General features: G+C 35.6%; 2 protein-coding genes across 3 annotated transcripts in view; both read left to right on the top strand.

The window, feature by feature from the left end:
- Positions 1-3,018, top strand: part of LOC140159240 (threonine--tRNA ligase 1, cytoplasmic-like) — a 37,727-nt gene extending 34,709 nt beyond the window's left edge. For both annotated transcript variants that reach the window (XM_072182648.1, XM_072182647.1), the window contains exon 19: positions 163-3,018. In XM_072182648.1, coding sequence (XP_072038749.1) covers positions 163-311 — 149 coding nt within the window. In that variant the 3' untranslated portion in view covers positions 312-3,018. The remainder of the gene's footprint in view (positions 1-162) is intronic.
- Positions 3,019-8,339: 5,321 nt separating this feature from the next.
- The window catches only part of LOC140159239 (uncharacterized), a 36,185-nt gene continuing 31,421 nt past the window's right edge, over positions 8,340-13,103 (top strand). The window contains exons 1-3 of the mRNA XM_072182646.1: positions 8,340-8,498; positions 11,917-12,056; positions 12,708-12,827. Of these exons, the coding sequence (XP_072038747.1) occupies positions 11,951-12,056; positions 12,708-12,827 (226 nt within the window). The 5' untranslated portion in view covers positions 8,340-8,498; positions 11,917-11,950. The remainder of the gene's footprint in view (positions 8,499-11,916; positions 12,057-12,707; positions 12,828-13,103) is intronic.

The following is a 13,103-nucleotide window of genomic DNA, read 5'->3' as shown; positions in this document are numbered from 1 at the left end:
TAAATTCAGACTTTGTTCCCAAGTCGATAGTTTTTACTGCCGGGAATGGAACCCCAGACTTCATACACCAGAAGTGAAAAGTCTAACCACAGCTATGCTATTCCCTACATTAATATCACGTAGGCCAGTTGTGCTAACATGTGTTAACATTGTTTGTTTCAGTTGTTGGCGAGAAGGAGAGAGAAAACCAGACTGTCAATGTTCGTACTCGTGATAACCACGTACACGGTGAACGCTCCATAGTTGCTGTGATAGAACGATTCCAACATCTAGATACCACCAAGATGCTCAAGAGCGAAGAAGCTTTCTAGAGATGGATCTTTCCTTGATAAATACCAAGCAAAAGTGGTGTATGTCAAAGATTACAGTGACCAGCCAATGACTGAGAGCCTTTCATATAAATATAATAGCAGTAACCAATCAGAATTGGTGTATGTGAAAGGTCACAGTGACCAACAAGAGGTTGTGAGCTTGAGTTGCAATAACCAATTAGAATTGGTATTGATTGATAATGGTCACAATTATTTAAAACAAAGCAAAACAAAAAACAAATATGGTTATGGGTTTGAATTGAAATATGAAAATGGGAAATTCTATTGGGTGTAGGTTAGTCCAGAGAGTTATCTACTTGATTTATAGGATTTATACACTTCTTGAATTACACGAAGGATCGAATCAATGTATCTGAGGATACAATCAAAATATGCAGTTGTTTTAGTAATTGTGCATGTTGCATTACTTGAACTACAAAAGTCCAGTCTCCACATCTGTTTGTATACATTATAAACCATTCATATGATTGGAAATCTTCTAGACGTTGATGGAGTGAACATCGATATTACATCAATCAGATCGATATCACATTTCATAGAGTAGCAAAGGTGAGGTCAAGAAGGGTATGATATGATTATATGTGACACGATCTGGTCCATGGGGGCCAAAGGAGGCATTTTTGAGTAATTGAAAATTGAGTAATTGTAATTATTACGTTAATCATACAATAGGCTATCATTTACTGAAAACACCAAAGGTCTAGCATACTTGGCTCTAAAGTTATGAAATTTTTGATGTCTATTTTCTTATGTATCTTATTGTTTTTTACTCCATATTTTTACATTTATCTCAGTTTCAGATTTGCTGCCTTTGGCACCCAACCCTAGCACCCATGGACCAGATCGTGTCACATATTGTTATTTTATAATCACATGATACCCTTCTTGACCTAGCTTTTGTTTTACAGTATGTGTAATATCAATGTGATATTGATGTTCACCCCTATCAACGGCAGGAAAGGTCCAATTATAGGAATGGTCTATATGATATTATATTGTAAAAATTTGTCATCATCATCACTTGATTAAGCATGTTTTCTGCTGTTACTTTCAAAATTGGACCATTGTTTGTATTGGTCAATATCAGAAATATATGAATGTCCTTTATTGTGAAATGTCATTTTTAAACAACAAAGGATTAATATAGTAAATATAACAACAAAAAACCTCCCAAAACCGGAATCTGCAGTAAACAATGTACACCAGTTAGTACTATTGAAAATTATCTTTGCATGAATCATACATATAAACAAAGTATTAAGCGATGCAAATAAAACTTGTATCAGAATTTAATCTCTAGTTTGATTTATTGTAATAAAAGTTGAACATCAAGGTTTCTATGAATTATGTGACCTCTGAGCAAATTTAAGAGCGAAAATGGTGTACATGATATGAAGGCAATTTTTATTTTTTGTTTATTTTTTGTTTCATGGCTGTGTTAAGTTGTTTACAAATTACTATTTTTCAGGGTATTTAAGAAATGACTTCTCTTATAGTTGTCCTGTTTTAAATTTGTGTGTGTGAAAAGGAAGAAAAACATGCTACTTCTAAAATATTATACTTAAGTATGAAATAATCACTGGACACGGGTTAAAACTCATTTTGTTATGTTCTCTGTATAGAGTTCAAATTCTACATATGTGACTGGGTCCTGCAAAATTAGTCACTGTTGCATGATAGCAATTTTTCTTGCCCATCAATAAAGGCTAAAACTGTTGAAACTCCACCGAAAGTAAATTTAATGGTTCTAGAGATACTAATACTTGGCAAGTTTCCTTTTTTAGATGACAGATGAGTCTGGGATGGTAAACTGACACCTCGAATCATGTGCACATGTGGCAACTTTGCACTTTTGTCATACAGTTTTTGGAGCAGCACTACACAGTAAATCTGCACTATTGTAAAAACGACAACTTTTCAATGACGTTTGTGATCATTAATTTTTACCCTTGCAGTACACCGTCGTGGAAAACGAAATCTCGCTATTGTCATGTTGCAGACAACAACCAAGTCTGAAAATAAGTCAACACTTATGAGGCATATCTCAAAATCATTTTAAATAACAAAAATCGTAGGGATTCTCAATTACAAATGTTCAAGGACCATGAAGAGTTAAGCATTTCATAGGTACCTGCTTGAAATATATACACCATATCGAAGATGTGACCTTAATCTTCCATATACGGAGTTTGCATTTCGGACTTGACACTAGTCGGACTCATGAATATCTTACACTAAGGATACACCAAATTTCAAACGGGGTTACCTGAATTGGCGACTCAATTTGAAATCTACACCTCCTGTGTGGGAGATTAAGGTCATTTTTTTATAGGGGATGTATGGATTTCAACTGGAATAACCCATTTCTTTATTTTCCTTGATATTTTGGAGCAAACATAATTGGTTGGAGGACTTGGTTTGGCCTGTATAGGCAATTTTAGTAATTAGACCTAGTGTTGCTTGTTCCCGTCACATATTTGGTTTTTCAAAACTTTGCCTTTGATTCTGTTTATTATTTCTGTAACCATGGTAACCTAGGCGATGCAATAATTGTTTTGTGTGGAAGTGAATGAATTTGTTCATTTTAATTTAATAAACAAACTGTATGGGGTATAACCTGGTCTGACAATTTTGCTGCTCATAATGAATATGCCAATATAATTAAAACACTATTATATCAACAGCATGTCTTGTTGTGTCATTTGATTAAAAAGTAACAACAGATAATAAATGACCTGCCTCAATGCTCCGTCTTTAAACGCATGTGTGTACCGGGTAGTTTATCAATGTCCTACACGTACACGTCTACCTACTGATATTTGTATGTAGTTCATCAATGCCCTATATCTACTGCTAATATCAGGTAGTTCGACAATACCATATATCTACTGCTGATATCAGGTAGTTCATCAATGCCCTATATCTACTGCTGATATCAGGTAGTTCATCAATGCCCTATATCTACTGCCGATATCAGGTAGTTCATCAATGCCCTATATCTACTGCTGATATCAGGTAGTTCATCAATGCTCTATATCTACTGCTGATATCAGGTAGTTCATCAATGCTCTATATCTACTGCTGATATAAGGTAGTTCATCAATGCTCTATATCTACTGCTGATATCAGGTAGTTCATCAATGCTCTATTATCTACTGCTGATATCAGGTAGTTCATCAATGCTCTATATCTACTGCTGATATCAGGTAGTTCATCAATGTCCTATATCTATTGCTGATATCAGGTAGTTCATCAATGCTCTATATCTACTGCTGATATCAGGTAGTTCATCAATGCCCTATCTACTACTGATATCAATAAGTTCATCAATGCCCTATATCTACTGCTGATATCAAGTTGTTCATCATTGCCCTATATCTATTGCTGATATCGAGTAGTTTATCAATGTCCTATGTCTACCTCTGTTATCAGGCAGTTCATCAATGCCCTATATCCACTGCTGATATCAATAAGTTCATCAATGCCCTATATCTACTGCTGATATCAATAAGTTCATCAATGCCCTATATCTACTGCATGCTGATATCAAGTTGTTCATCATTGCCCTATATCTACTGCTGATATCGAGTAGTTCATCAATGCCCTATGTCTATCTCTGTTATCAGGTAGTTCATCAATGCCCTATATCTACTGCTGATATCAGGTAGTTCATCAATGCCCTATATCTACTGCTGGTATCAGGTAGTTCATCAATGCCCTATATCTACTGCTGATATCAGGTAGTTCATCAATGCCCTATATCTACTGCTGATATCAGGTAGTTCATCAATGCCCTATATCTACTGCGGATATCAGGTAGTTCATCAATGCCCTATATCTACTGCTGATATCAGGTAGTTCATAAATGCCCTATATCTACTGCTGATATCAGGTAGTTCATCAATGCCCTATATCTACTGCTGATATCAGGTAGTTCATCAATGCCCTATATCTACTGCTGATATCAGGTAGTTCATCAATGCCCTATATCTACTGCTGATATCAGGTAGTTCATCAATGCCCTATATCTATTGCTGATATCAGGTAGTTCATCAATGCTCTATATCTGCTGCTGATATCAGGTAGTTCATCAATGCCCTATATTCTACTGCTGATATCAGGTAGTTCATCAATGCCCTATATCTACTGCTGATATCAGGTAGTTCATCAATGCCCTATATCTACTGCTGATATCAGGTAGTTCATCAATGCCCTATATCTACTGCTGATATCAGGTAGTTCATCAATGCTCTATATCTGCTGCTGACATCAGGTAGTTCATGAATGCTATATATCTACTGCTGATATCAGGTGGTTCATCAATGCTCTATATCTACTGCTGATATCAGGTAGTTCATCGATGCCTATATCTACTGCTGATATCAGGTAGTTCATCAATGCCCTATATCTACTGCTGATATCAGGTAGTTCATCAATGCCCTATATCTACTGCTGATATCAGGTAGTTCATCAATGCTCTATATCTGCTGCTGACATCAGGTAGTTCATGAATGCTATATATCTACTGCTGATATCAGGTGGTTCATCAATGCTCTATATCTACTGCTGATATCAGGTAGTTCATCAATGTCCTATATCTACTGCTGATATCAGGTAGTTCATCAATGCTCTATATCTACTGATGATTGCTGATATCAGGTAGTTCATCAATGCTCTATAATCTACTGCTGATATCAGGTAGTTCATCAATGCTCTATATCTACTGCTGATATCAGGTAGTTCATCAATGTCCTATATCTATTGCTGATATCAGGTAGTTCATCAATGCTCTATATCTACTGCTGATATCAGGTAGTTCATCAATGCTCTATATCTACTGCTGATATCAGGTAGTTCATCAATGTCCTATATCTACTGCTGATATCAGTTTGTTCATCAATGCCCTATGTCTACCTCTGTTATCAGGTAGTTCATCAATGCCTTATATCTACTGCTGATATCAAGTTGTTCATCATTGCCCTATATCTACTGCTGATATCGAGTAGTTCATCAATGTCCTATGTCTACCTCTGTTATCAGGTAGTTCATCAATGCCCTATATCTACTGCTGATATCAGGTAGTTCATCAATGCCCTATATCTACTGCTGATATCAAGTTGTTCATCAATGCCCTATATCTACTGCTGATATCGAGTAGTTCATCAATGTCCTATGTCTACCTCTGTTATCAGGTAGTTCATCAATGCCCTATATCTACTGCTGATATCAGGTAGTTCATCAAAGCCATAATGTCTACTACTGATAGCATTATTACTTCATCATTATGTCATATATTTACTGGTGATGTAAGGGAGTTCATTAAAGCCATAGTACTGATAGCAATTACTTCATTATTGCCATATATCTACTGCTGTTATAAGGTATCTCACCAAAGCTATGATATCTACTGCTGACAGCATTTACTAGTACTTCATTATTGCCACATATCTACATCTGATAAAACGTATTTCTTCAAAGGCATGGTATCTACTACTGATAGCAATTACTTCATCATTGCCATATATCTTCTATATCAGCTGGTTCATCAATGCCACTGCTATATCTACTACTGATAGCAATTACTTCATCATTGTCATTATATCTTCTATATCAGCTAGTTCATCAATGTCACTGCTATATCTACTAGTACTACTGATAGCAATTACTTCATCATTGTCATTATATCTTCTATATCAGCTAGTTCATCAATGCCACTGCTATATCTACTACTAGTACTACTGATAGCAATTACTTCATCATTGTCATATATCTTCTATATCAGCTGGTTCATCAATGCCACTGCTATATCTACTACTGATAGCAATTACTTCATCATTGTCATTATATCTTCTATATCAGCTAGTTCATCAATGTCACTGCTAAAAAGTGCTATATCTACTAGTACTACTGATAGCAATTACTTCATCATTGCCATATATCTTCTATATCAGCTAGTTCATCAATGCCACTGCTATATCTACTTCTGATAGCAATTGCTTCATCATTGTCATATATCTTCTATATCAGCAAGTTCATCAATGTCACTGCTATATCTACTAGTACTACTGATAGCAATTACTTCATCATTGCCATATATCTTCTATATCAGCTAGTTCATCAATGCCACTGCTATATCTACTTCTGATAGCAATTGCTTCATTATTGTCATATATCATCTATATCAGCAAGTTCATCAATGTCACTGCTAAAAAGTGCTATATCTACTATAGTACTACTGATAGCAATTACTTCATCATTGCCATATATCTTCTTTATCAGCTAGTTCATCAATGTCACTGCTATATCTACTAGTACTACTGATAGCAATTGCTTCATTATTGTCATATATCATCTATATCAGCAAGTTCATCAATGTCACTGCTAAAAAGTGCTATATCTACTATAGTACTACTGATAGCAATTACTTCATCATTGTCATATATCTTCTATATCAGCTAGTTCATCAATGCCACTGCTATATCTACTACTGAAAGCAATTACTTCATCATTGTCATATATCTTCTATATCAGCTAGTTCATCAATGTCACTGCTATATCAGGTAGTTCATCAATATCTTATATCTACCGCTGTTATCAGGTAGTTCATCAATGTTTTATCTACTGTTGATATTGATAGTTCTTCAATGCCCTACTTACAGCTACTGATAGCAATTACTAGTACTTCATCATTGTCACATATCTACCATGTATGTCTACAGCTGATAAAACGTTTTTCATCAAAGGCATAATATCTACTACTGATAGCAGTTACTTCATCATTGCCAAAATCTACTGCTGATAACAGATAGTTCATCAATGTCACGTAGCACCTCGTGTGTTATTTTGTGTTGTATCTGCTGCATGCTGCTGATAATTGGTAATTCACCAATGTCACATAGGTTTAGGACATTGATGAACTACCTGATACTTCTGTTGATGGTATCAGGTAGTTCATCAATGCCCTATATCTACTGCCGATATCAAGTAGTTCATCAATGCCCTATGTCTACTGCTGATAGTTCATCAATGGCCTATATCTACTGCTGATATCAGGTAGTTTATCAATGCCCTATATCTACATCTGATGTCAGGTAGTTCATCAATTACGCCCTATATCTACTGTTGCTATCAGGTAGTTCATCAATGCCGTATATCTTCTGCTAGTCGATATCAGATAGTTCAACAATGCCCTATATCTACTCTGTTATCAGGTAGTTCATCAATCTCTTTTATCTACTGCTGATATCAGATAGTTCACCAAAACAAAACTAAACTCAATTTTTGAAATAAGGGACTGCCCTTTATTTACGCTGATCAGTATCAGGTAGTTCGTCAAAGCCATAATGTGTACTACTAGCAATTACGTCATCATTGCCATATATCTGATGTAAGGCATTTTATTAAAGCCATAGTTACTTCATCATTGCCAGAATCTACTGCTGATGACAGATAGTTCATCTACTACTGATAGCAATTACTTCATCATTGCCATATATCTACTGCTGATATAAGGTATTTCAACAAAGCTATAATATCTACTACTGGTAGCAATTACTTCATTATTGCCACATATCTACAGCTGACAAAAAGTATTTCATCAAAGGCATAATATCTACTATTTATTTAGTTATTTAGTTATTTATTTAAATGCTAATATTTTGCAATCAGTTGCAATTTATGGCTACACCCCCCCCCCACCACACACACACACCCACAAAGCGGAAAATTTTGGTCTGCAAAGGTACAACAATGAAATGACAGATGCTGTTCAATTTCAACCCCGGTATTTTGAGACATTTCACCCACCAGTGTGACCAGTCACTGCTATTCGGTCTGCACGCCACAGGATTTCTCCAAATTGTGTTACAATAATTACAGTGTAAAATGAATCGTCTTAATTTGACCTTGCAAGTTGTTGATCTTGCACAGAAATTATCACAATAATAAAATAACAAAACAGTGACGTCATGTTATAGAATTCGTAGTGCATTCACCCAAATCCGGTACCTAAAATATTTTACGTAAATAGTGGTTAGTCTTTCAAGGGCAAATTGATTTAATATGTATTCTTGTTTCAACTGCTTAATACAGAAGGAAAATATACTTCCACACGTGTGATCCAAAATGCGATATTTATTTTACGAAGTCCCCAGATATTAGGCATAGGTGAGTATTATTAATATTATCATTTCTGTCAAAGTCAATGTCGACTGTTCTGCAAAAGTTGTACCTGTGTGGGGTGTGTGGGGGTGTGTGTGTAGTTGTTTGTTGCTTTCTTTTTTGGTATGCTGTAAGACAATATTCAAGTTCATGGCGTTGCCAGGAGGAGCCGGGTTTGTTAGTCCCCCCGAAATTGTCAAAAATGAAAATATGACGGCAAAGAGTGTCATTAAAATGACTAAAAATGGGACCAAAAATTGACAAATGTGGACGAAAACTTGGCTTTGGCCCCTCACACTCAACAGGTGGCTATGCCGCTGGAACTTAACCCCCGGTGTAGTCACTAGTATACTATCAAGTGTTACCATATCCTCCAGCAGACCCTCACATTTTCAACCAAAAACACTGACCTACCTACCCCTGGATCTCCCGGGCTGGATCTACTCAGGCTTGAATTTTCTTGCAAAGGCTACCCTTTTCACCTGCCACTGTTTTGGATAAGATATTGTTGGTCTGTGCGTGAAGTTCGAGGTAAAATGGCCACGAAAATAAATTAATATACCTATCGTTTTAGCCTGAAATTCAAGACCCAAACCGCGGCCTCTGATATTACTAACTTTTTCCCGTGAAGTTTGAGAGAGTTGTAGAATATTTCAATAGGGCAATTCCCGGGCCAATTCAAATCAAAAGTTTACCAAGGTCCTGTTTAAAAGTGTTTACTTTTATGTACATTCACATTGTACTTTAATTTTTATTAACTTGTATTTTATTGCTGTACTTTGTATATTTTGAGAAATTATAAATAATTATTGTTTGAATATAATGTACTTTGTTACTTTTGTATGAGGGCCTGCTTGGAAAGCAGTGCTATAGCTTGCCACTGAAGCTGTTTTAACCTCAAATAAAGAAAGATTACTATATATATATACTGCGCCAAGAGAGTATCCTTACACTTGGAAAAATAATCACAATTTCAAACCTAAACCATATTGGGGTAAATTTGTTTTTGTAATAGATGCACTATTTAATCCTGCACATTATGACACCACATTGAATCCAATGTGACCTCAAGAAGTAAAGCTACAAGCAATTGAATGGACGAAGGTCCAGTTTTAAAAGTGACAAATTGGCCTATACAAGACGCAAAAAGATTCCAACAAGCGCAACTACACAGTTTCTTCAATGAAGCCTTATTTAAAGCAGTATTTGTTTCAGTTTTTGCTTCTCTGTACTTTTCACGTTTCAGTTTTCTTTTGTTCCTTTTGTTTTAAATTAAGGGGGTACTACACCCATGTGGTAAATTTGTGACTATTTTTGCAGTTTTCTCAAAAAATAATTACACACTGGTAACAAAAGTTATGTATATTATTGGGGCAAGGAATCCAATTACTGCACTGAAATTTCAGTGACTCAAGACAAGCGGTTCAGTATATATATGATAGGAAACGAGGTACATCCTAGCGGTACCTTATTTCTGATCATAAATAACAACCCGCTTGTCTTGGGTCACTGAAATTCCAGTGTAGTAATTGGATTCCTTGCCCCTATAATATACATAACTTTTGTTACCACTGTTATTAGTTTTTGAGAAAAATGCAAAAATAGACACACATTTATCGAGGGGTGTAGTACCCCCTTAAAGGCACACACAAATAGCCATTCACCACTCTCAATGTCTAGTCCGTGGAGTTTTGAATAGGCCAGTGTGTCACTTTTGAAACTGGACCTTCGTCTAATCAAATGCTTGTAACTTTACTGCTTGAAGTCACATTGGATTCAATGGAGTGTCAAAATGTGCCGGATTAGATAGTGTATCTATTAAAAAAACAAAGTTACCCCAATATGGTTCAGTTTTGAAATTGTGATTATTTTTCCAAGTGTAAGGATACTTTCTTGGAGCAGCATATCAACCTACAAAGAGTAATAAATAGGGTCTGGATGTTCTCGACTTCTCAATTTGAAATTACCAGGCCTATACAAATCTGGTTGAATTTTACCAGTTACGAAGAAGTAGTTAACACACAGAAAGGTATAACATTCTATTAGAAATATAATACGAGTATCCAGTGTTCAATATTATATCAAAGTTTGCATTCCACTTTCTCTGATCCCGGATCCAAAATCCGGAGGGTATGAGGTCATGAGCCAGGCGAAAAATTTCGACATGCGTGAACCAAACAGTGTCAGTCCGTACCATCCGTTTCTAGCTCTTACGTGCATTTTATAATATACTATACACTTTCTTTTTGAAAATAGTTGGATTGGAATGCAATGTACATGTACCAAAACACAATAGATAGATTATACCAGAGTGAATAATATAAGTTCAACCATTGGGATAGGTCCATTGTATTCTGGTATATCTCCTGGTGCATGACGTACTACATGTAGTGCCAAATATAAATGAACTTATGACAAATTGGTTATATATGTCTTATACTAGAAATATAATACTCCAGGTAAAAAAAACCCGCTCCACTCACTAAATCTGATTGTCAATTGGTGCCACCACTTGTCCGTTGACATTCGCACTTCGGCCCTTATACTACATAAAAAAGAAGGGAATCGCAATGATTATGCTTTTTGTTTTCACTTGTGAACATGCGTAAGAAAGAAAAACAAAACTATGAGAATAGGTGTGTTTTATTAACTTTTATTCAGCAAATGCAAAATACAAAATACCAGCAAATGGAAGAATGCAAGGAGGAACAAATAACCCGCAATGGACAAAGTCTAGATACATTTTCCAAGTTAATGCATACTTAAATAATTATTATACAGTAGAAAAATAGGAGCGATTACCGAATTAGGTAATTGTACTAAAAATTCAAGAGAATATATATAACAACTTCAACAAGCAGAACACAAAATGACAAGGCGACGGGTGCGATCACAAATTTGTACGGATTTTGTTATGGGCTGATCTTTGGAGTGTATTTCAGATCATAACGGCCATTTTATCGAGTTCCTTCTTGAATTTCTTGGATGGTCTGGATCCCGGGGTCTGGATCTGCTGGCAGAAGAGAATATCTTGTAAATGTGGCCAACCTTTTACTCGGTAATGAGCTCATGTGATCCGATTTCAAAATAGTCAAATCACAAGTAAATCCATTATCTGAAATGTCAGACACAGGGTCAAGTCACTTTTTTTGTTTTTGCTCATTTTTTGGTATGTTGGTTTCATATGGCCGGGGCATATGGCACATGCAGTTAACTCATCCAGGTTGACAGATTTTTCCTGTTTCTTTTGGAGGACAGGTATTGAGTTTATAAACAATGACATTTACTGGCAGGGCGCCCCTCCCCCTCTTTTGCCTGCAAAAAATTCTTGCCCCCACCCCCATAATTCACCACCCTGGTGGCACACATTATTATTGCACCACCCCTATTAATTAATTGTTAAATAATGTTTTGGTTTCAACAGCATTGTTGTTTTACAGAGGACAGAGACGCAAACAATGTTTTTTCCTATTGTGCTTGTTATTGTTGGCATTGCGTTTCCGAAAAGTTTTGCCCAAGACTTACTTTGCGTTTCAGTAAATCGGCACCATTGCTGTGAATTGCGTAAGTATAATTATAACCAACAACAAAATACATGTATTTTGGTAAGACTGTTGAGTACATCTCAAACAATGTTGTAAAAGCTTTTGTTTTAAAGTGACAGTCGAATAACTGGGTCATGCCATAATTCACCAGGTCCAATTTCAATATATTCAGCTATTTTTCAAGAGGCATTTTTATTCACTTCATTTGTCCAGAACTCTCCACTGAAGTTGTTGGTCAGGAAATGTACTTTTTAGTTACCAAAACGTTCATTTGACTTTCTCCAAATTTAATGCGCCACGTGCTAGCCATATGCTTCAATGCAACATAAAGAGTCGCAAGTTTTCAGATAACTTTCTCAAATTATCTTAGAGCTATCTCAAGAACCACTGAACCAATATTGGGCTTGTTTGTACATTTTATTTTAATGCATTTTTCATTTCAATTCCAAATATGGACATGAAAATGTAATTAATGTGGCATAATAATAAATGGGGTAAATACAATAGTGGCTGCGGGGGCTGCATGCTTTCAGGTTCGACCATGTACGTAATTGTTAAATTTAAAGCCGTATAACCATTTCTGAAATCAAAGTGATTGTTCGATTTTTTTAAGTAAATGAGTTTGCTTGCTTTGTTTTTAACATCCGATCATTTCGATGTTTATTTTTAGCTAATGTGAATGAAGTCACTTTCCAAATTACCTTCAAAATGGAGAATGAAACCAAAACGGAGAATGACACGAATTGGAGGTTGGATGTACTTACTAATTGGGAGGATCCAACAGCAGATGGTTAGTTGAGTAAAGTGTAAAGCTTGATTTAATAATAGAACTTAACAAAATTTGTGTACTACAATTATTTGTATTTATTTATTATTATAAATTTCAAAGAACTGTAAAAATTCTTACAGTTTCATTAATTGCTATGCTACCTATCCTGTTATACAAATACAATTACATGATTAGTCTGATGAACAATGAGCAAGGGCTTGGATAGCAACGTTTGCATAGCATTTTTCCTGGGACATGAGAGCACATTAGACATATCGAATTGCATTCTAAATACGA

The sequence above is a fragment of the Amphiura filiformis genome, chromosome 8 (genome assembly GCF_039555335.1).
Source record: "Amphiura filiformis chromosome 8, Afil_fr2py, whole genome shotgun sequence".
Classification (NCBI taxonomy): domain Eukaryota; kingdom Metazoa; phylum Echinodermata; class Ophiuroidea; order Amphilepidida; family Amphiuridae; genus Amphiura; species Amphiura filiformis.
Note: the sequence above shows the minus strand (reverse complement) of the source record. Positions and strands in the feature narration are given on the sequence as shown.